The sequence below is a fragment of the Peromyscus leucopus genome, chromosome 4 (assembly GCF_004664715.2).
Source record: "Peromyscus leucopus breed LL Stock chromosome 4, UCI_PerLeu_2.1, whole genome shotgun sequence".
Classification (NCBI taxonomy): Eukaryota; Metazoa; Chordata; class Mammalia; order Rodentia; family Cricetidae; genus Peromyscus; species Peromyscus leucopus.
In genome coordinates, this window is record NC_051066.1 from 62,764,070 (window position 1) to 62,787,512 (window position 23,443).

At 36.4% G+C, this 23,443-nt stretch overlaps 1 protein-coding gene across 1 annotated transcript; it reads right to left on the bottom strand.

Annotated features, from left to right (window-relative positions):
• Positions 1-504: 504 nt before the first annotated feature.
• On the bottom strand, positions 505-1,449 carry LOC114685048 (olfactory receptor 8H1-like). Its single transcript, XM_028859652.1, has one exon. The coding sequence runs from the start codon at positions 1,447-1,449 to the stop codon at positions 505-507; it is 945 nt and encodes a 314-aa protein (XP_028715485.1).
• Between the last annotated feature and the right edge of the window lie 21,994 nt (positions 1,450-23,443).

Sequence of the window (23,443 nt, forward strand, 5' to 3'; positions counted from 1 at the left end):
ATACAAAGCAATATGCTTATAATGTTAATAGTTGATATTAGTGATTATTTCCTCGAATGGATTTCATACGTCATCTTAAAACATTGTTTTAGAATTATTCTCCACTATTGTTGATGAAACTGAGAGTTAAGCACCCTGTGAAATTTGCTATTTCATACTACAAGGGGATGCCATATGAGACTGTGGTCACTTTGAAAATTGCTTTATTCATGAGTTAATAACTTAAGATTTGAGCATGGTATAGTTTTAAGAAGTGTAAAAATGTCTTCTATTTTTTATATTGAGTGTCCATAAAACTGTGTGTATAACAAGTATTTCATTTTCTATTACAAAATATACTTATCAAAACACATTACTGGAAATTTCCAAGTAGTGTTTGCACAATGGAAATGCCACCACAATAAGACAATAAAACCCTTTGCTTATTTTTAGATGGAGAGGTCGGGGGGGATAATGTGAATAAAGGAAATTTGAGTTCTTAGCATAGTTGTTATTATTTAGTTGTTATTTGTCCAGAGCTCTCTCTCTTTTCTTTATGACTCTACTGACAGCACATTTCACTTCTTTGTTTCTGAGACTGTAAATGAATGGGTTCAGCATGGGGATCACAATAGTATAGAAAACAGATGCCACTTGGTCCATTCCCATGGAGGAGGACTTATTTGATTTTAAATGAGTAAAGATTAAGGTTCCATAAAATATGGTAACTGCCAGGATATGAGAGACACAAGTTGAGAAGGCCTTTTGTTTTCCGGTAGTTGAATTGATCTTCAAAATAGTAGAAAGAATGGACACATAAGACACAGATATTGTAATAAGGGACAACAGTAGGGTAGATCCAGCAAAAACAAATATAGTGATTTCAATATCATGCGTGTTGCTGCAAGACAGGGCTATAAGTGGGGGTGCGTCACAAAAGAAGTCATGGATGACATTAGACTTGCAGAAATCCAGTGTGCGCATGCATATCATATTAACAGTTGAATCCACAGCTCCAAGCACATATGAGCCAGTAAGAAGGGCACTGCAGAATCTGCTGGTCATAACAAATGAATAGTGTAGAGGGTTGCAGATAGCTACATACCGATCATAGGCCATCGAAGACAGAAGAAAACACTCAGTAGTGGCAAAAAGGACAAAAAAGTAAATTTGAGTGAAGCAGCCTATGAAGGAAATGCTCTTGTTTGAAGTCAGCAGGTTCTCTAAGGTTTTAGGTGTGATGACAGTTGAGTAACTGAGATCAAGGAATGACAGGTGGGTGAGGAAGAAATACATCGGAGTGTGAAGCTGGGCATCAAGACAAATAATCAGCATCATGCCTATGTTCCCCAGCACAGTGACCAAGTATATCAGGAGAAAAATCACAGAGAGGACCAGCTGGATCTCCTTGGAATCTGTCAGCCCCATGAGAATGAAATCAGGCTTATTTGTGTAATTCCAGGTGTTCATTGTGAGCTACCCTAAACTGTTCAGAAATTAAAGATAAAAACTATGTTGAATAAATCTTAATAAAATATTTTATGTATGTTTACATATTTTCTTAATTAATTTATATTGCCTCAAATTTGATATAGCTTTTATGGTGTATTATAAAGAAGGAATGCCAGAAAATGAAGCATGGCATTTGTTTATTATGTAATAAAGATATTAGAATCCTTTACACATTCAGTGGAACTTATATCCCATCATTTACATAGAGGAACACAGTACAGAATATCAAATAACAAGTGAGTGTTTGCATCAAATCCCTCATGATTGTCTGTATGTTTTCTGACTTCAGAACTTGTTTATGATTCTATATTGCTTTCTACCCTTAGTTCTTGAAATTTAAACAAAACTTTGACTATACAACAAACAAAGGTAAAAAACCATTTTAAAGTACTATTTGCTTTTCATTTTCTTGAAATATGAATTGTCTCTCATTACTAAAAAAATCACCTTTTTAAAAAATCTTGTTGGATGCATTAAATTATATGACTGTTGATGAAAAGATAATCTTTCCCAGCAATTCAAAGGTCTACTAAAATTACACTTTCAAAATATGATGCAGACTTTTAGAATATCATGTAACTGTCACATTTTTTTTTTTTGTGGTAATCCTGAGAGTCCTTATGAAAGTCGCAATCTTAGGGTATACAAACAGTCTTACAATAAACACCTTGTTTATTTTAACTCTTCTAAGTTCTTATAACTTTCAGAATACTTACTGTGAGCCAAATTGTTGGGAAACAACAACCACAGACAGACCTCTCAATATCATATGCCAAAATTTTGACAATTTTCAGTTTTTTTATGAAAAAATAAAAGAGGAACTAGATTTAAGGATCTTAATGCTCCTGAAGTATGATTTTCCTTCAGATTTCCAAATATCAGTGCATTCATTTTCTTTAAAAGGGAAATCAGCCAAAATATTTTATTCAGATCTTCTTGACTAGAGCATTCACAGTAGCTAGAGGCAAATGAGTTCTAGGAGCTCCTATGAGTCTCAGTAGATCAGTGTATGTCCTTCCTCAGTCCTTAATAATTATAGGGCAATTTATGTAACAGTGCTTAGCATCATGTAACCTGTGGTGATCCTCAGGGGCCAATTTTTAAGCAAGATTGGCCTGCTATTGAGAACCAAAGTTCAAGGAGTAATTGAGCCAAATTTTCATTTTCTCTAGAAGCCCCATAATGAATAAGAATGACCAAGTCTTCTCTTCTACTGATACATTTGCAAGGTAGAGTGGTCATATGCAGTCATTTTTTATTACTTCAGAAAAGAGAAGATGTTCACAGATACATGTGTTTAGCAGTGGTATTCTCAAGATGGTACATACGAAGTTTTCTGTGAGATATATTTTAAATTGAGAGAATGATTCTATAAACAAAGGCAGTGTTCATTAAAAAGAATATGGTACAACAAAATATCAGCATGCCTCATTTCTGTAGTCTGCTTATCATTCAAGGGTTTAATATCCAGTATTCCATACAATAAATAAAATAGAAATAAATCCATATGAAACTAAGATAATAATGCTGATACAATATGTATATTATGTATTTAAGTAAGACTCTATGGTGGTGAGGTTCCATTTGACTTTTTTAATGTCTTCAGTGTTAAGTGTGCCCCTTTATAGTATTTCTTTCACCTGGCCATCACAATCTCTGCCTCATTTAATCATTCTTGTTCCATTATGTTCCCTTCTTATAGTTACATAATTTTATAAAGACACAGCACACATCGTCACTTATGACAAGAGCTCATCTTATAGAAAGTAATATACTCAAAGACATACCATCATTATATTTCATGTTATGATATATTTGAGGTAAGTATTATGGAATAAATAACTTTTCTTTTTTTAAAAATTTATTTTTATTTTATATGCACTGGTGTTTTGCCTGCATGTATGTCCGTGTGAGGCTGTCAGGTCCCCTGGAACTGGAGTTACAGACAGTTATGAGCTGCCATGTGGCTGCTGAACTTTTCTACATCCTATTATTAATATACTACCTTACTAAACTAAAATGTTGGCAGTATGCCAGAGCTATTTTGTTTAGCATTCTATGATAAGGTATAAAAATATAGCAGCATGTAAAGTTTTGGATGCAATGTTTCAATCATGGATTTTTTCACAGCACTAATTTTGTTTTCAAATAAACAATCATAGACATTTTCAAGGAAAGAAAAGATGAGCAAAAAGAATAATGATGATCTTACTTATGATCAAGCATATAATTTAAATTTTCAGCAAATCCATGAAGAACAAATTCTCAGTCACTTTCAACAAAATTCCAGCACTCTCCTTTTTTTCTAACAGTAATCCAGAAACAAACTGGAATTTTGAAAAATCTTCATGGCTTGCTATTTGGAATGCAAATTGTACCCATCAATATAGAAAAATTAATAAAACTTAATTCTTTCCTCATCTCAGTTCCGCTTCCCTCAAAAAAATGTGACTTCTTTTGTTCGTAATGATGTTTTAAAATTACTTGTAAATTTGGATACCATCTAAAGTTTTTATCGTGTTAAAACTATTAACGTATTTCACCTTTAACAAAATGCAATTCAAATGTCTTAAATACCTAAATACAAGACTTGAAAATTTGAAGTTGATGATGAAAACTGCACCTAATCCTAGCTGGCTTCAGGCTACTCCTCATACCCCATTCACACATCAAATCTGAGGCTTCTGAAGAAAAATCTCAAACACGATTAGCTGAACCTTTTTCTGAGAGGTCATGGATAAAATCATATGGAGATCTAAGCACTAAGCCAACAATATGAGACCAGATTTCTATCCTGAAATACACTGCTGACAAAATCCATATGTCTGAGTCTCAGGCCAGAAAGATGCAATGAGAGTTACCAAAGAAAATGTGAATTACTTTTAAAATTGTTACCCCCATAGAAATGACAACTTAGATGAAAAAATAGACAAAGTGTTACAAGTAGAAATTATAAGTATTTTCAAAGAATTAAGAGAAGGCAGGACTAAATGCTAGAATGAAGATAACAAAGACAAAACATACAGTTGAATGAAATATTGAAAATAATCTAGGGTATTACAATAGATATTAAAACAGACATGCTAAAGAAAGGCAAACATGAAAACTTGAAAAGAAACATTCAAGGAACCAATTTTTAAAAAAGCTCATTTGAAATCCTCATCAGTATACTAGATAAAGTGGAAGAAAGACCATCAGTTCTTGATGTCATGATAGAGGATTTGTGCTGTGGGATGTTCTGTATGTCCTGTGGGAGCCCTTCTTGGGTTCTTTGTGGCGTTACCCAGCAGGTCCGCATAGAGGATGATTAGGACCATGGGCCTGAGTGCAGGTGTCTGAGATGGTCTGCACTTGGCTGTGCTGGGGGATGGTCTGTATGTCAAGTTGTTCTGATTGGTTAATAAATAAAACCTGATCGGCTGTGGCTAGGCAGGATGTATAGGCGGGACTAACAGAGAGGAGATATAAAAGAACAGGAAGGCAAGAGACGCTGCAGCCGCCGCCATGACCAGAGATGCTGCAGCCGCCGCCATGACCAGAGATGCTGCAGCCGCCGCCATGACCAGAGACGCTGCAGCCGCCGCCATGACCAGAGACACTGCAGCTGCCGCCATGACCAGCAGCATGTGAAGACACCGATAAGCCACCAGCCACGTGGCAAGGTATAGATTTGTAGAAATGCATTACTTTAAGATATAAGAATAGTTAACAAGAAGCCTGCCACGGCCATACAGTTTGTAAGCAATATAAGTCTCTGTGTTTACTTGGTTGGGTCTGAGCGGCTGTGGGACTGGCGGGTGACAGAGATTTGTCCTGACTGTGGGCAAGGCAGAAAAACTCAAGCAACAAATGGCGCCCAACGTGGGGCTAAAGAAAAAAAGGGAAGAAAAAAAAAAGAGGGACTAAAGAAAAAGGACAAATGAACAGGGATAAAGGCTGGTGTTATGAAAAAAAAAATACTAAAGACAAAGTCCCTTAACCAAGAGGCGCTCCAATAAAGTGTGATCTGAGAAGAATCCTCGCGTGGTGGTAAAGAGGATTCAGAACTCAACACATGGAGCAGTGATGTCGGTAAGTTCTCCAGGAACGGTGACGTCGGTAAACGCCCCACAGTTCCTAATTCTCTCTCTCAAATGAGCGGCAGCCGTCGGTTTGAGTTACTGGCGGGTTCCTGGCATGTGTGCTTGACCTGCAGTATGGCGGGAATGAGGCCTCTGCAAGTGGCACATTAAGCTGTGTGGTGGATTTAGCCTTTGCTAGTTACAAAACAAAAAAGGTTTCTGGGCTACACGCTGCTTGGATAAAAGCACAGACCCATGATGGCTCCCAGAGCTGGTGGAAAACGTACCACCGCCATGTTGGGAAGCTGAAGGGGCGGAGCCAGAAGCCACAGAGCTGTTTCAGGCTTAGAAGGCTACAGTTTAAAGCAATAAGTTTGCAATAAGACAGATTCAGATGGAACAAGACTTTAAATGCTTTACAATGTGTGTAAAAATGTACATAGGCTTGGAAGAGAGAGGAAAAGGAACATAGACAGTTATATAAAGAAATAGAAAGTTTAAAAAAATAAAGTCTTTAAAGAGAAAGTAAAAGTAATATAAAAAATAAGCCATGTAAAGATGGATATCACACAGAGAGTTTGGATTATATTGTCTTTGGGATTTTTAACTGCAGAAAAACATTTGATCGTAAAAGATGTTGAGTTAAACCAATATGTATATATTAAAGATACCTTGACTTTAAAATTTGGATATAAGGATGTGTTACTTTGGAAAGGAGACTCTGCTTTTGTTTCTACAGAAAGCCAGAGGCTATGGATTTGTTCCAGATTAAGATACATCAGGTTTGACCAGCCAAGACCACCTGAAAGGTCTCTGATGACACCATGGCCCAGATGATTCAACATTCAGAATCGTTTCAAGGCAACTGGCTCAGACGATACAGCCTCACGGACTACTCCATGATCCTTAAATATTCTTTGTGTTCCCATAAGATACAGCGCCCCCCTCCAGCAGGAAGTAGTAAGAGAAGCTACGCCCAAATTCCCAAATATACCAAGCTGGCTTTAAAGATGTGTGAAAGTTAAAACCTTCCTTTTAAAAAAAAAGAAAAGGGGAAGTGCTGTGGGATGTTCTGTATGTCCTGTGGGAGCCCTTCTTGGGTTCTTTGTGGCGTTACCCAGCAGGTCCGCATAGAGGATGATTAGAACCATGGGCCTGAGTGCAGGTGTCTGAGATGGTCTGCACTTGGCTGTGCTGGGGGATGGTCTGTATATCAAGTTGTTCTGATTGGTTAATAAATAAAACCTGATCGGCTGTGGCTAGGCAGGATGTATAGGTGGGACTAACAGAGAGGAGATATAAAAGAACAGGAAGGCAAGAGACGCTGCAGCCGCCGCCATGACCAGAGATGCTGCAGCCGCCGCCATGACCAGCAGCATGTGAAGACGCCGATAAGCCACCAGCCACGTGGCAAGGTATAGGTTTGTAGAAATGCGTTACTTTAAGATAAAAGAATAGTTAACAAGAAGCCTGCCACGGCCATACAGTTTGTAAGCAATATAAGTCTCTGTGTTTACTTGGTTGGGTCTGAGCGGCTGTGGGACTGGCGGGTGACAGAGATTTGTCCTGACTATGGGCAAGGCAGAAAAACTCAAGCAACAGATTTGAACCATTAAATCAAAGAAAATTTTAAACCTTTTAAAACCCAAGAAAGAAACAGCCATAAACTTTGTGAAAATGTCAAAATACTAAATCTACAAATTATATGCATAGAGGAAGGAAATTGTAATCAGGTCAAATTCATAAAGATGGCTAACAATATAATTTAAAAAATCCAAAATTTTAAGGAAGAGAGCTGTATCCAGGCACAAGAAAAATGCAAAACACTATAACCAACTAGAATGAGAACAGGATCTCCCCATATCACATGAGAGTCCAAATACAAAAGTATTGAAGAAAAATGAAATATCAAATCTTAGATAAAGTCAAACCCATCAAAATAATAGTGCATTTGTTGATGAAGACTTTCAAAGTCACAGGGATTTGGCTCAGTATTCTTTGAGTTACTGGAGATCACAAATGTTTCAGACTATGTTTCCCCAAAACTATATCATAGCCAATGGAAAAATAAATTATTTAGGCCAGGTTAAAGAAAATTGTGATGAATATTCCAACACTTCAGAAGATAGAAAAATGGGAATACTTGTATCTGAAAAGAACATTAAACAAATTTGATGACGAATAAATACATAATTTTGGAATAGTTAGTAAAAAGTGTTATATGAAAACATCTCAAAACACTAAATATATATATATTTCAATAATAGCCCTTAATATTGATGGCCTCTACTTCCTATTAAAGAAATCAGACTAACACGCTGAATGAGGAAAAGAAGATTCACCTTTCTGCAGCTTTGAAGAATCGCCTCATAATCAATCGTAGACACTACCTTAGGGTAAAAGGATGGAAACTGATATTCTAAACAAATGAAACAAGGAAACAATGGAATGACTATTCTAATATTTTATGAAATAGATTTCAATTCCAAACTAGTTAGAAGAGCTAAAGAGGGGTAATTCATGGTCATTAAAGAAAATACTTTAAAATGATATTACAATCCTAAACATGTATGATCAAATATAGGTACAACCAATTTCATAAATGAAATACTACTAGATCTAAAACAACAATATAACCACAATGCAGTGTTATTGGTGGGGCTGTCTTCACTACACCATGCCAACCTATAGTAGGTCATTCAGACAAAAACTAAACAGACACTGGAGTTAAATAATATTCCTTTTTAAATTCCACTTCCAGATTTCTAGTACATTCCACCAGAACACTAAAGGGTACATATTTTTCTGAGCATCTGTTGGAGCAAGTTTGAAAAATGCTTAGCCAGATAAACCAAAGATATAAAGTTAAAACAACATTTAATAAGATTAGAAATGAAAATGGAACCATGAAAACAGAGTGCCATTAAATTCTGTAAGTCATAAGAACATACTTTATGGAGGAAAGGGCAATAGAATACATGGTAATGGATGAATGCGGATGGAGGTACTGGAAGGGCTGATTAAACAGAGAAGATGAGGGAAGAGGGGATAAGGGACACAATACAAGGAAAGATATTTAAACTGAGCAGTCATATAGAGACCTACTAGAGTAAAAGCTTCTCAACATATATACACATATGAAAGGAATTTAAATAGAAACATAATATAACAAAAGAGAGAAATCTCCAATTAGACATACTTTACCAACAAGTAAAACTTCCAGCATCAAGCATGAGTTTCACCTAATTGAGTTGTTGGCCAAAGGAGCCACTTGAAAACCTCAAAATGGCCCAGGTTATTGCTAAGGTTCTTGGTTGTATTCCACAAACTGATGGTAAGGCCATATTGCTAAAGAGAACACCTACATTTAATGGTACTGGGGAATATCATATAAGATTATTCTGTTAACAGAACTAGTAATAAAATTGTTCATAATTAACGTTCAGCTATACACAGATGAGTGTCTCACTCAGTTATCATCATAGAAGCATCCTCTTACCTGAGTTGGGAACTAATTCAGAGATCTACAATTAGATAATGTGCAGAGAGTGAGAGACTTTGGTACATTCAGTGCTAAATGGGATGTCTTCATCAACTCCCCTTTGCTTAGGGATCAGGGAACCATGCAGAAGAGGAGGCAGAAATATTTTAAGAGAGAGATGAGATGGATAATACATAGAAACAATGACTTCCAGAAACAACAGGATTGATGATCATATGATATCATCTAGTCTGTGACAGCATTCACAGGGTCTGCACAGGCTTAATTCAAGTGTGGTTCTAGCACTTAGGAGTGGAAGTGGACAGAGTCTCAAGTCCTCAACCAAGACCTCATTTCCAAAATAACAACTTGCAAAGGCAAAATCAGTTTTCTCCAATGGAGTCTCACTGGATATATGAAAACCACGTTTAAAGGCAGGCCATGTGCCTAACATTAAAAAGCCAACACATCTTGCAAACTCAATGTGAAACTGTTTCTGTTGTTGTTTTTCTTTTTTTGTTTGTTTGTGTTGTTTCTGTTTATTTTTCTGTTTTTTGTCTCATTGGTTTTTTGGTTCATTTTTTTATCTTACTGATATTTTGCTTTTCTGTAATGGTGTCCAATTTTGTGTCTTTAGGGATTTTGTTTTTGTGTATGTTTTATACTTTTTCACTGTGTTCCTGTCAGGGACAAGGACAGAATCTCTAGTTAGTGGAAAAATACAGACCCCCAATAAGACAGGGAACTAGATCATCTTACAGTCAGGTTGCCTAGCAACAGGACATTGAATCAGAGCCCTTGACCCTTTCACCCTGTAAACATTCTATACAAACATCCTGTTAGCTTGCTCCACCTTATGCAGATGACAGCTTCTTGCTCCCCCCCACACACCCTGTGGAACTATATAAACTTTTGTGGAAGAGAAATAAAGTGGCACCTTGATCAGAATCCAGACTTGGTGTCTTTTCCTTTGTATCTCCTGTCCCTACATTCCCTCCTTAGGGTATTCGAGAACCCATTGTAGCCCTGCAGGCGGGGCATGTTCCTTTAAAATTATTGTCTTTTATTTATTTATTTGTCTAGAGGGTAGCCATTCCAGCTTGGATCTGGAAGTTCCAACCCCCATTGAGACCTGGCAACTGTCATGCCTACGAGGCAGGGTCATGGGAGGCACCTGCAGACCAGAGAGATGGATGGGCCAGCTCTCTCTGTGCCAGGACCCTGAATGGTGGAGGTGGACCGAGCAGAGCTCCAGAAAACACTGCTGGACTGCGATAGACCTTCCCCAGACCCTGTGACCTACCTATCCCTTAATTTGTGAGTTACGCCATTAAATAAATATCCTTTTAACTATGTGGAGTGGCCTTAATAATTTCACCAATATCTGGCGCTCAGGAATAGGGACTAAAGATAAAGGAAAATAGTAGTTTTATTACAGAGTTTTTGGTGAAAGTGCTGTTAGCCCTGCCAGTGGAAAGGCATGTCGTTGTTATGGAAAATATATATTTTTTATATACATTTTTGGGAGGCAGGGGTTTTATCCTGGAGAGAAAAGGAAAGCAGACTGCAAGGATGTTCGATGCTGCAGCGAAATTCTCTTCTGTCAAAATTTTCTATCTTCTATCCCTCTATCAATTTCTATCTGTGAAATAAGTATAAGGTATAGGGTAGTAATGTAGTGTAGGAAAAACTTAGAAGTATAAGATCGTGTAGAAAAAAATAAGTAAGGCAACTAGACAGAAAAACTCCAATTTTCTAACTTTGGGGGCTATGAATGCAAACTGGGAAAAAATGTTTCTTTGGGCTTTACGAGTAGTAAAAGAGCTCTTCTTTGAGCTTATGGGGAAGAAAAAGTTTCCTATGGAAGCTTTTGACCTGGGGACAGCTGAAATGCTAAGTCTAAACAGCAGGAGAAAGCAATTTCTCCCTGAAGTAAAAAATGGGGGTGTATGAAGTCAAAGTTTAAAGTTGGGAAGTTTTGGGAAAAGTTGGTCTTTCTCCTGAGGAAAAAAATCTTTCTCTTAAACTATAAAGCTTTTCTTGGAAAATTTGGGGGGAAAATCTCTCTAAAAAGCCTTAATCTTTCTCAAAAGCTCTCTTAAATGTAAAAACTAAAGCCTTTCAGAACTCTCTCTCCGAAGAACAAAAATTAGAATCACCTGAAGATATTAGGATTAGCTCTAAGGGAAAACAACAAACTTAAGACAGCAAAACCTCTCTAAGTTCTCTTTCAAGCTTTAAAAATCCTCCCTGCATTGCAGGAGGCTGGGACAAGTTCCTAAAAACCTCTTCTAAGCTCTCTCTTCAAGCCAGTAAAAGACAGTGGGTCAGAGTACCCTGAGGGAAACCCTTGAGAGAGTGTTGGTGAAGAGCTACAGAGAGCCAAAAAGGGCAGGAAACTTTACCTGAGAAAAGCAAAAAAGCTAAGCTTTTCAGTTACCTTCAAAGCCAAACTGAGGCATCAAGGGTTTTGTTTCTGAGTGAGAGTTTCAGAATGAAAAGGTGCTCCTAATGTCCTAATGCAAAGATCCCCTGAAGCAATGCAAACTGTTAGCATTGTATCCTCACTTCTGAGCAAAAACCCAGGGGTGACTGGCCAGCATCTCTGAGTTGGAGTGCATTTCCGGGATACTAGGGTTCCTGCAGTTGTAAACTTCCTGGAGCACAGAGCTCAGGCAGGAAGGTGCAGGACCCAGGGGAAGATTACTAATGAAAAAAGCAAAGCTAAAGCCGGTGGGAACGGCACAGTTGTCCACTTTCCTACAAGTCCCGGGTTGACAGGTCCACAGCTGCAAAAAGAAATCTGAGAAAAAGCTTTCCTATTAGAGAAAGGACCTTTCTGGGAAAACAGTAAAGCTGAACTGTGTCTGAAGCAGTTGTGCTGTTGAGTCAGAACGCTGTCTGGGGAAAGAGCCCAGCCAGGGCAGGACAGAATTATCCTGGAGTAAAGCTTTGTTTTCTGTCAGAGAACGCATCTCTTTGAGAAAAGCTTTGTTTCAACTGACTCTGATGAGATGAGTGAGTGTAGTCCTAAGGGGTGATTGCCTCTAGTATAAACTCTGTCCTTGAGCACCCAGACAAGCAAACCCAACCCACTGGAAGACTGGGCCAGGTGAAGGCCTGATGAGGCAAAACACCTGTCCTAATGGTGTGATACCTCAGTAACCCCCCCCCCACTCTATCCCCTACAGACAAAGAGAAGCATATGCATTCTGGGAAAGGTAGTTTTTCTGCTATAGATGGCAACATTGCCCTGAAACACTTTTGTCAGCTCTAAATCTTAAAATACAGCTTTTCAAAGAATAAGGAGGAAAATCATCCAAGAGTTTAAGTGTCAGTTCTGATGAAAAATTGAAAGGATATGGAACTAGGTGCTTGGTGGTTTGGGGCTCCATTGGTAAAATGACTTATTTACCCTAATAGCCGTGCAAATTGTTTATGGTAGTTGGATGACAAAAAGCTACCTTTAAGAGCAAACAAGCCACTTTAAAAATCCTTAAAACAAGGGAAAGCAGTTTATACACTGAACATTGTCTTAGATATGAAGAAACTTATGTTGAAATTAAAAAAAGTTCTTTTCCTTTTGAACAAATTGCCTTCAAGGAGTAATTACTTTGCAAATCTAATAAGGAGACAAGGAAACAGGCATTCAAAAACGAAATGGTTGCTTTATAGATGGGAAACAAACTTCAGAAAATCTAGCTGTCTTACAAAAGAGTTGCTTTACCTGAAAGTTCCTTATAAGAAATCAATGATAAATATCACAGCTGCTAATAACATCAGTAGTTAAAGCTAATGAAGTGAAAATACTAAATCCTGAAACTCAAGTGAAATGGAATGATCCCTGCTCAGGATTCTGGAAGGGTCTGGATCCTGTTTTAATATGGGGTCGAGGACATGTTTGTGTTTTTTTACAAGAGGAGAATGAAGCTCAGTGGTTACCAGAGAGTCTGGTAAGGAGAGTGGAACTAAGAAAAGTCAGCTCCAATGACGACCCTATAAAGGAACCAGAATGAAAGTGGCTTGATTAGTATTTGAGGTTTTTGCCACTGGTTTAATGCAAACAGTGAGGAAATAAGAGTTCAGAACTGTGCAGCTTTTGGCTTTACTAGCTCCTTTAGAAAATACCTTATATCACCTAATAGCTGTGCAGTATTGGCGAAGAGCTTTACACCCAAATATGGTAATTTCACCCTCAGTGTGAAGTGAACTTTTCAGTAGAGCAAACCAAAAGTACTGCTGTGATAGAAACGTTTGTTTGAATTGAAGTTTTTAGGGGAGCTATTATGAATTTGGGTGAAGGGACAGCCTCTAGATAAAAACCGTTTACCGCTGACAGTACATCTCTGCGGGTTCAGAAAGGCCAAGAGAACTCAGCAACTTTGGGGTGTGGCTTTGTCCGGAGAATGTTACAGTCCCCTAGCAACAAGTATCACAACTCTATAATGACAACACTCACTAAATCCCAGTACTTTATAGCAGAGCTGACTGTAAACTCTAAACTTTGGAAATGATGTACATACTTCCTGTCTAGTTAGGAGAATCTTTCTAATAGAGATGGTGATAATAATTAAGAGTAAGAAGTAGAAAGACGAAAATAAGATATGTGAGTTTGTAAAAATTCTGTCTTGATAGATCTGTGTTAAGAAATCTTTAGGTGTTTGCTAAATTAGATATATGCTAATGGTAGCCTATATAAGTTTGTAAAATAGATCTATAGAGTTCCTTTAAGAATATAAGCTTGTAAGAAGTATCTAAGGTCGTCTTAAGACATGTAGTAATAAGCTTGTAAGATGCTAGTTGTAAATGTAAGTTTAAATAAGAAATAAGATGGAATGAATATAAGTATATAAGAATTAATAAGAAATATATTTGCTAAAGTAGTTCTATAGTTTCCTTAAAGTATAAATAAGTAGATGTTAATATGTTATATGTGAGTTTGTAAAAATGTGTAAATGTTGAGTGAGTTTATGCTTAAGCACATGTTATGTGAGTTTGTAAAAAAGTGTAAGTGTTAAGTGTGAATCTATTCTTAATGTATATGGTGAAAGAACCCGAGACACAGAAGGTTAGTGTCCCAGTAGACTGCAAAGTAGGCAGTCTGAATGGTTTCAAAAGCTCCAGAAGCCACTAAGAAGCTAAGAATGGCAGACGCCAGAACCAGCACAACAAGGCATTCGCAGCTGAGATCCATGGAAAATCGACGCAACACAGAAAAACCTGAGCTAACTTCAAAAACGGTGCGGTTTAAAATACTACTGTACCTAAAAAGGTCTCTGGCTTAAGAATAAAAGTTCAGAGATGTTTGTTTGAACAAAAATTATTAACTGCAAAAAGTTTTGGTTGAAAAACATCTCTTCATATTTGGAAGTGAAAGCCTGATACCAGAATTTTTCTTGTTTGAACTTTTTGAACTTAAAAATGAGATAAAATTACAAAAAGTTTTTGGTTATGGATTTCTCATATTTGGAAGGCTAGTACCAAAATTTATCATCTGAATTTTGGTACTTAAATGAAATGAACAATAGAGATTTCATTGCAATGGGACAATTTTGAGCTTACTTATAGTAATGACCTAGAAACTGTTTTCTGGAATTGGGTTAAAAATGGAACTTTTTAAATGAAGAAATTTATTGTTTCTTCCTAGAATTAAGATGCAGTTTTGTGTATGCATATATGCTTTATTAACTGGTGGTTCATGAATTGTTTTGTGGAACTGTTTATGTAAGAATGGAATTACTTATGCAAATGGTTTTGTGTTACAAATGGAACTGTTTAAACAGAATTTTGTGTTTTTATAACTAGGCTTGAGATTTTGCTTAAAAAATTATAAAAGGGAGAGTTAATATTCCTTAGTCTATTTAATTTAAAAATATTTTCTTTGAGTGGATTAATGTCATGTTTTGTTAGTAAGAAATGCAAACAGAGTATACTGAGACTACTTTTAAAGTGTGTAAAGAGTTTTATTAAGAAACTGCTTTTGGATGTTTTGCTAAAAAGTTTCAAAGTATTAATGGTTAGATTGAAAATATTGCTTTTCAATATGGGTTTGTAGGAATTGTATAAGTTTGGGTTCCTCTAACTAGGTTTGAATTTTTGTTTAAAATTTATAAAGAAAAGGAGGAGCTATGAGATTGAATTATGTTCGCAGAAACCTATTGATATTAATGCACCCTGGTTCTGTGGAGTTGAGGGAATGTTTAAGTTTGATGTGAATACATCGAAGATTTTCCTATGTTCTGTTAACAAGAAAATTCAAATTACTGAGTTAAAGTTGTAAGACGGAGAAAATTGTTAACTATATATAGCACCATATATGCTAATTCAAGTGGTTCTGTTAAGAGTTTGCTTTGAGTTGTAAGATTGAAAGAATTGTGACTATGTATAGTGATATTTATGTTAATCTGTTAATGGTAATGATGAAGCTAAGGGATTCTTTAAGTTTGTAGTCACCTTAAGAGTTTTTGGTTTAGAAAGGGCTTGAGGCAGCTAAGACTGCTGTGGTCACCTTGGACCTAATTCAAAAGAGAAATGCCATCTATATTATCCTCTACTCCCATACTGGGAGGTTTAACAGCTATGGAGATTGCTGTAAGCCATTAATAGTTATTTTTTATATATATATATATTATGAAGGAGGGACCTGTGGGAGCCCGTTCTCGGGTTCCTCGTGGCTTTACCCAGAAGGTCTGAATAGAGGATGATCAGGACCACGGGCTTGAGTGCAGGTGTCTGAGATGGTCTGCACTTGGCTGTGCTGGGGGAGGAGGTCTTTTGCTCCACCCCTGGGCATCTCCATAAAAACCCTGGGCCAGAGACAGTCGGGGCATGTTGGAATAGGTTCCAGGCCCTCTCGAGGCTATCCTTTATTTTTTATCTGTTTATCTCCGCAAGATTCTCTGCTATAAATCCTTCTATCTAATATTTCCTGCTGCTTGCACTCAAGAAAACTCTGGGGAGCTGTGCGGGTGGTGGTTAAACGCCCCACATGGGGAGAGCAGACAGCCTTGCCTCGTTCCTGATTTCAGTGAAATTGCTTTGAGTTTCTCTCCGTTTAAATTGATGTTGGCTGTTGGCTTGCTATAAATTGCCTTTATTATGTTTAGGTATGTTCCCTGTATTCCTGACCACTTCAAGACCTCTATCATGAAGGGGTGTTGGATTTTGGCAAATGCCTTTTCTGCATCTAGTGAGATGATCATGTGGTTTGTTTTTTTTTTTTTTTTTTTTTTGAGTTTGTTTATATGGTATATTACATTGATGGACTTTCATATGTTGAACCACCCTTGCATCCCTGGGATAAAGCCTACTTGATCGTGTTGGATAATTGTTTTGATGTGTTCTTGGAGTCTGTTTGCCAGTATTTTATTGAGTATTTTTGCATCAATATTCATGAGGGAGATTGGTCTGTAGTTCTCTTTTTTTGTTGTATCCTTGTTTGGTTTAGGAATCAAGGTAATTGTAGCCTCATAGAAGGAGTTTGGTAATGTTCATTCTGTTTCTATTGTGTGGAACAATTTAGAGAGTATTGGTATTAACTCTTCTTTGAAGATCTGGTAGAATTCTGTGCTGAAACCATCTGGTCCTGGGCTTTTTTTGCTTGGGAGACTTTTAATGATTGTTTCTATTTCCTTAGGGGTTATTGGACTATTTAAATAGTTTAACTGGTCTTGATTTAACTTAGGTATGTGGTACCTATACATATAATTATCCATTTCTTTTAGATTTTCCAGTTTTGTGGAGTAGAGGTTTTTGAAGTATGACCTGATGATTCTCGGATTTCCTCAATATCTTTTTTTATGTCCCCCTTTTCATTTCTGATTTTGTTGATTTGGATGCTCTCTCTGTCCTTCGGTTTGTTTGGATAAGGGCTTGTCTATCTTGTTGATTTTCTCAAAGAATCAACTCTTTGTTTCATTGATTTTTTATATTGTTCTCTTTGCTTCTATTTTATTGATTTCACCTCTCACTCTGATAATTTCCTGGTGTCTATATGCTTCTTGTATCTTCATAGGCATTTCCTTCTTTAAGTTGGGAAAGTTTTCTTCTATGACCTTGTTGAATTATTTTTCTGTGCCTTTGTGTTGGTATTCTTCTACTTCTTCTATCCCTATTATTCATAGATTTGGTCTTTTCTTGGTGTCCCAAATTTCTTGGACATTTTGGGTCATGACTTTGTTGGCTTTAGTGTTTTCTTTGACTGATAAATCTATTTCTTCTATGATATCTTCAATGCCAGAGATCCTCTCTTCCATCTCTTGCATTCTGTTGGTTATACTTACAACCTAAGTCCCCTATTGTTTACTCAGATTTTCTCTTACCAGCATTCCCTCTGTTTGTGTGTTGTTCATTTTTTTCTATTTTCCTTTTCAGGTCTTGGACTGTTTCCTTCATCTGTTTCAATGCTTTTTCATGATTTTCTTTCAGTGCTTTATTGTTTTCTTCCAGGACTTTATTGTTTTCTTCTACTTTATTTGTCCTTTCCTTTAGTTTTTTATAGTGCTTTTCCCATTTTTCTGTCTTTTCCTCTATATAAGCCTCTACCTTCTTCATGATGTTATTCATAAAGCTGTTTTCTTCTGCTTCTTCCAATTTTTGATGTTCAGTTCTAGATGCTGGTGGAAGGCTAGGTTCTGGTGATGCTGTATTGCTCTTCATTTTGTTGTATGTACTTCTGCCTTGATGTCTGCCCATCTCCTTGTGGTTCATTCTTGGTCTTATCAGCACACTTGGTACAGACAGAGCTGACAGATTCAGGAATTTTCTCTCTCTTTTCCAAATGGGATCTCTCTTGTCGAGATGGGAGCTCTCTTATGCAAATGGGAACTTAGGGGCAAGATGGGAGCTCTTGTCCAGACAGGAAGTCCGGGGCAGAATGGGAGCTGGAGGCCAGTCTCTAAGTCCATGAAATTTGCAGGCAAATGGAAGGATGAATCTAGAAAATGTCATCTTGATATAGGTAACCCAGACTCAGAAGGACAAATATAGTATGTACTCACTCATAAGTGGATACTAAATACCAACAGTGGAGGAGTGTTCCCTTTGTTCCACATCCTCTCCAACATAAGCTGTCTTCAGTGTTTTTGATCTTAGCCATTCTGACAGGTGTAAGATGGTATCTCAGAGTTGTTTTGATTTGTATTTCCCTGATGACTAAGGATGTTGAGCAATTCCTTAAATGTCTTTCGGCCATTTGAGATCTTCTGCTGAGAATTCTCTGTTAAGCTTTATAGCCTTTTTTTTTTAATTTGATTGTTCAGTATTTTGATGTCTAGCTTTTTGAGTTTTTATATATTTTGGAGATCAGCTCTCTGTCAGATGTGAGGTTGGTGAAGATCTTTTCCCATTCTGTAGGCTGTCATTTGTCCTTATTGACAGTCTCCTTTGCTCTACAAAAGCTTCTCAGTTTCAGGAGGTCCCATTTATTAATTGTCAATCTCAGTATCTCTGCTACTGGTGTTATATTCAGGAAGTAGTCTCCTGGGACACTAACATTTGTAAAAGAAATATTAGTAACTTTAAATGACACATTGAACCTCACACATAAATTATGGGAGAGTTCCATACTCCACTATCACCAATGGGCCTGTCATCCAGGCAAAAATTCAACAGAAAAGTTATGGAGCTAACAAATTTTGTGACTCAAATGGAACTAACAGATATCTAAAGAACATTTTACCCAGACAAAAAAGAATATACCTTCTCAGCAACTCATGAAATATTCTCCAAATTGACCCTATATTTGGTCACAAATTAACCAAAAACAAAAACAAAAAACCTGAGATAACTTCCTGTTCCTTATCTGATCCCCATGGAGTAAAGCTGGATTTCAACAAAAACTGAAATGATGGAGAGCTTACAACCTCATTAAAACTGACAACTCACTACTGACTCAACACTGGGTCAAGGAAGAAATAAAGAAAGAAATTGAAGACTTCCTATAACTCAATGAAATTGAACACACAACAACATACCCAAACTTATGGGACACAATATCAGTGCTAAGAGTGTCTTCATAAAAAAATAAGTGTCTTCATAAAAAAACTAGAGAGCTCATACTAGCAACCTAACAGCATACCTAAAAGCTCTAGAACAAAAAGAAGCAAACACAACCCAGAGGAGTAGAAGGCAGGAAATAAATTGAAGTCTGAAATAATTGAAATAGAAATTAAGAGAACAATATAAAGGGTCAACAAAACAAAGAGTAGGTTCTTTGAGAACATCAAAGGAACTTAACACAAATCCAGATATTGTTGATGTAACCAACCGTCTTATTAAATAAGAAACACAGAAACAATGTATAAGAGAAAGCCGAGAGGTCAGAGCTCAGAGCTAAAATCTCACCCTTCCTCCTGCTGTCCCAGCTTCCCGAAAGAGAGCTATTTCCTGTCTGATCGTCTATTTATAGTATTTTGTTCTGCCTTCTCATTGGTTGTAAACCCAAACACGTGACTGCCTTGTCACTGTCTGAATGTACAGCCCCCTAGGTCTTAAAGGTATATGTCTCCAATGCTGGCTGTATCCCTGAACACACAGAGATCTATGGGATTAAAGGCGTGTGCCACCACCGCCACACTCTTGCTATGGCTCTAATAGCTCTGACCCCCGGACAACTTTATTTATTAACATACAATCAAAATCACATTTCAGTACAATTAGATTACCACCACAAGATATACTGAACCTGACAGAAAAGAAAGTGAGGAAAAGTCTTGAACACATTGTCATAGGAGACAACTTCCTCACCAGAACACCAATAGCACAGACGCTATGATAAACAATTAATAAATGGGACCTCATGAAACTGAAAAGCTTATATGAGGCAAAGGACACCACCAAAACATTCTTATGGTGCACAGGCAGACCCAATTTCCTTACCCAATTCCTTAGGCTTATCAGGTCTTCTCTGGTCATAAGGAGCAGGTTGTCAAAAGGATTCATTGACCACAACAGGAATACCCATACCCCTTCAACTTACCCTTTTATTAGTGGGAAGATTGGGACTATAAGCATAGTAAGTATGATTGGTCCTCATTACCTGTACATTTACTACAGACAGTATAGTTTAACAGTCATCTGTTTTGTACCCTGCTGGTCCAGTTTGGACCTTAACTGTCAGCAACAGAGGCAAGGGCAGTTCCTTTGTCTACATGGCTAGTTTTGTCATAAAGAAAACAGACTCCATATGGAGTTTCTTCAATGCCCATCATCTTTTCTGATATAGATTGGTGCTGCCAGGAGCAGACATGTCTCACTGTAATGAAAAGCCTAAGTTCTTAAAACATTTTAAATGTCATATTCTGTAGGTTTTTGAAATATTTGAAGATTGCCTATTTGAAATATATCTGTTTGACCTTGAAAAAATACCTAACATGACTATACGTTTGCTATTATAGATGACTATTAATCTGTATTTCTTAGTTATACATTATATTTTAAATGAACTGCATAAATACAATACCTTAAATAAGCATGTACATATATATAAAGCATAATTAAATTAACTTAAATTTGTATCAATAAATCAAAATCCATACCAATGTAAAATATCCTGAGATTAATAGCTGCTTTATTTTGATTAAAGTAGATTAAATAATCTCTTTCTATCTTATTTCTATATACCTCTTTTTTCTTTTTAGAATGAGGTCCCTGAATCTAATCTCCTTTGTCCAGTTTTTTTCCTTATCATTACCATTAAGAACTTATATCCAATGCCTCTAAATGACAAACATAACCAATATGGTGGGAATGTGGACATAGTGCTCTAGACAATTTCCTGATAATTGGGGTTGCTGGTAATCTTTGAGGGATCCTGAGAAAATTTAGAATAGTGGTTAGGTCTTGGCTTGCATAGTCAGCGTGAATAATATATTAGTAAAATTTTTATTTAAAGATAAATGTACATGAAATACCAGTGATAAAATTGATGTAAAATATATAGAGTAATATATTAATAATAAAACATAAAGAAAATAGGAACAGGTCAATTGTGAATATTTATGAAAATGTTTTTAATAATTATAACCATAAGCCAATAGGAATAACAACAATATGAATTGCAGACAACACAGTCCCTGGTGAAAAAACAGAGCAGGCTCTCTTCTGTAGTATTTATGTAGTATAATTCCAGTCTTTGAAAGAATTTAAAATAGGGAAATGTCCATGTGTTTAATATGTGAGTAAACTGAAGAGTTTAGGTTTTTGAGAATAAGCATACTTGAATATACACATTAAATCAATATGATTCTAAATTAATTGTTAACATATATATAATATGTTACATATATATTACAGAAAGAATATATAAAAGTAAAATTCATATCCATATAATTATAAGAGATCAACAACATTTTCCAAAACAATGTTTAAATAAAAGACATTAAACAGAAATAATATATATAGAAAAAATTCTAAAAACAAATTTAAAATCTATCTGAAAATGTTTATGACCTACAACAAAATATGTATTCATTGTCAATAATATGCCTTAGAGTGTTTCTTTTCTATACTGCAATAAAAGGTCTGACAATCACTTAATTCAAAAATTTATTCTAAATACTTTACAAATATAATTAATGAGATAAAGGACAGTGAAATAGTATAAGGAAAAATTATATTTGCTATTTCATAAATAATCTGTATTGTGGGGTATTTGTACATGTAGGAAGATATGTTGCTGTGATTGGTTTAATAAAAAGCTGGGCACTGGTGGCACACACCTTTAATCCCGGCACTAGGGAGGAAGAGGCAAGAAAATCTCTGTGAGTTCAAGGCCAGCCTCGGCTACAGAGTGAGTTCTAGGAAAGGAAATAAATATATTAGAAAAATAGTTCATAATACTCTCTAATGTTATTTATATAGGATAAAGCCAATATTTAAGTAGATTTTTAAACAGGGGAATATTATATACATTTAGAAGATGAATATAATTGTCAACTTTGTATTTGTGAAAAGTTGTTCTAGAAGTAACGACTAAGGTGGATGCAGAGCATTGGTTTTAAATGGGGAGCAAGCATTCAGGAAAAATAAAGTTTAAATTTTCACTAACAATCAGCCTAAGTTGCACACCTAGTTTTCCTCCCTACTGTTGATGCTCTCAGCTCAGACCCCTCTTAGCCTTTCCCATTCCCTAGTGACAGCTCCCATGCCTAAAAACACTTTCTACTCAGGATTCTCAGTGCCATGCCTGTCAGATTTCGGACACGTTCTGTGCAAGGCAACCTACAGCTACCATATCCTCCTAAAAACCAGAGAGAGCAAAAGACTCCTAGGAGTGGAATACTCAGCCAACAAACATGAGACCAAGTACCACCACCTACAATTACAATCATCCCAAACCCAGATGTGTAGTCACAAGCATTAAAATTCAATAAATAAAAGCAAGCACAATATATCTCCACTAAACTCCAAAATCCTTCTACATTTGGCCTTATGAAATAAAATATAGGTGAAGTACAAGATAAGAACTTCAAAATAGCTATTATGAAAATACTCAAGACTTTAAAGATGATATGAATAAATCCACCAAGGAATCTATGAGAACACAAAGAAGCAGTGGTGTGAAATGAAGAAAACTATTCAAGATACAAAAGTGGAAATGAAATCACTAAGGAATACTCAACCTTAGTGAAAACTTGAAATTAAAAAAAAAATTCTAGGAACTTAAACAGAAAACTCATCTTCATTAACAGAATACAGGCATGGAACAAATAAATCCCAGACATTGAAGACAAAATAGAAGAAATGGACACCTCAGTCAAGTAATTGTTAAAACTAAAAATTCCAGCACAAAACATTGAAGAAATTAGAGACATCATGCAAAGATCAAATCTATGAATAATAGCCATAGAGGAAAGAGAAGAAACCCATATCAAAAGCACAGAAACTATTTTCAAGAAAAGTATAGAAGAAAATTCTTCTAATTTAAAGAAAAATGTTCATATCAAGGAACAAGAAATATACAAAAAGCAAATAAACTGGACTACAAAAAAAAAAAGTAAATAGTTCCCAGTAAAGTGCGACACATGATAGACATAATCAAACACTAAATTTATAGAATAACAAAGATTATTAAACATTACAAGGAAAAAAGGCCAAATAACAAATCAAGGCAGACCTGTCCTGACCCACTGGTAAGTCAATGGAGACCCCAGAGAGGGAGTGAGAATGTGGGAGACAAGAGACATGAGAGATGGTGACAAGACAGGATTCTGATCAAGTCTCGTTTATTCAAGAACATCTCAAGGTAGATATAGGGCAAGGGGAGTGAGGAAACTCTAACTCTTGCAAAAATGGGTATCTAACCAACCATCCCACAGTGGAAAGCCCTTTAACTGCAGAAGCAGAATGCACTAAACACAAGAAACCATTAAGACGTTAGGAAATAAGAGTCGTGCCTTGAGGTTAGTAA

Coding starts and splice junctions, on each gene's coding strand:
- LOC114685048 (XM_028859652.1), bottom strand. CDS start 1,449: ATGAACACCTGGAATTACACAAATAAGCCTGATTTCATTCTCATGGGG.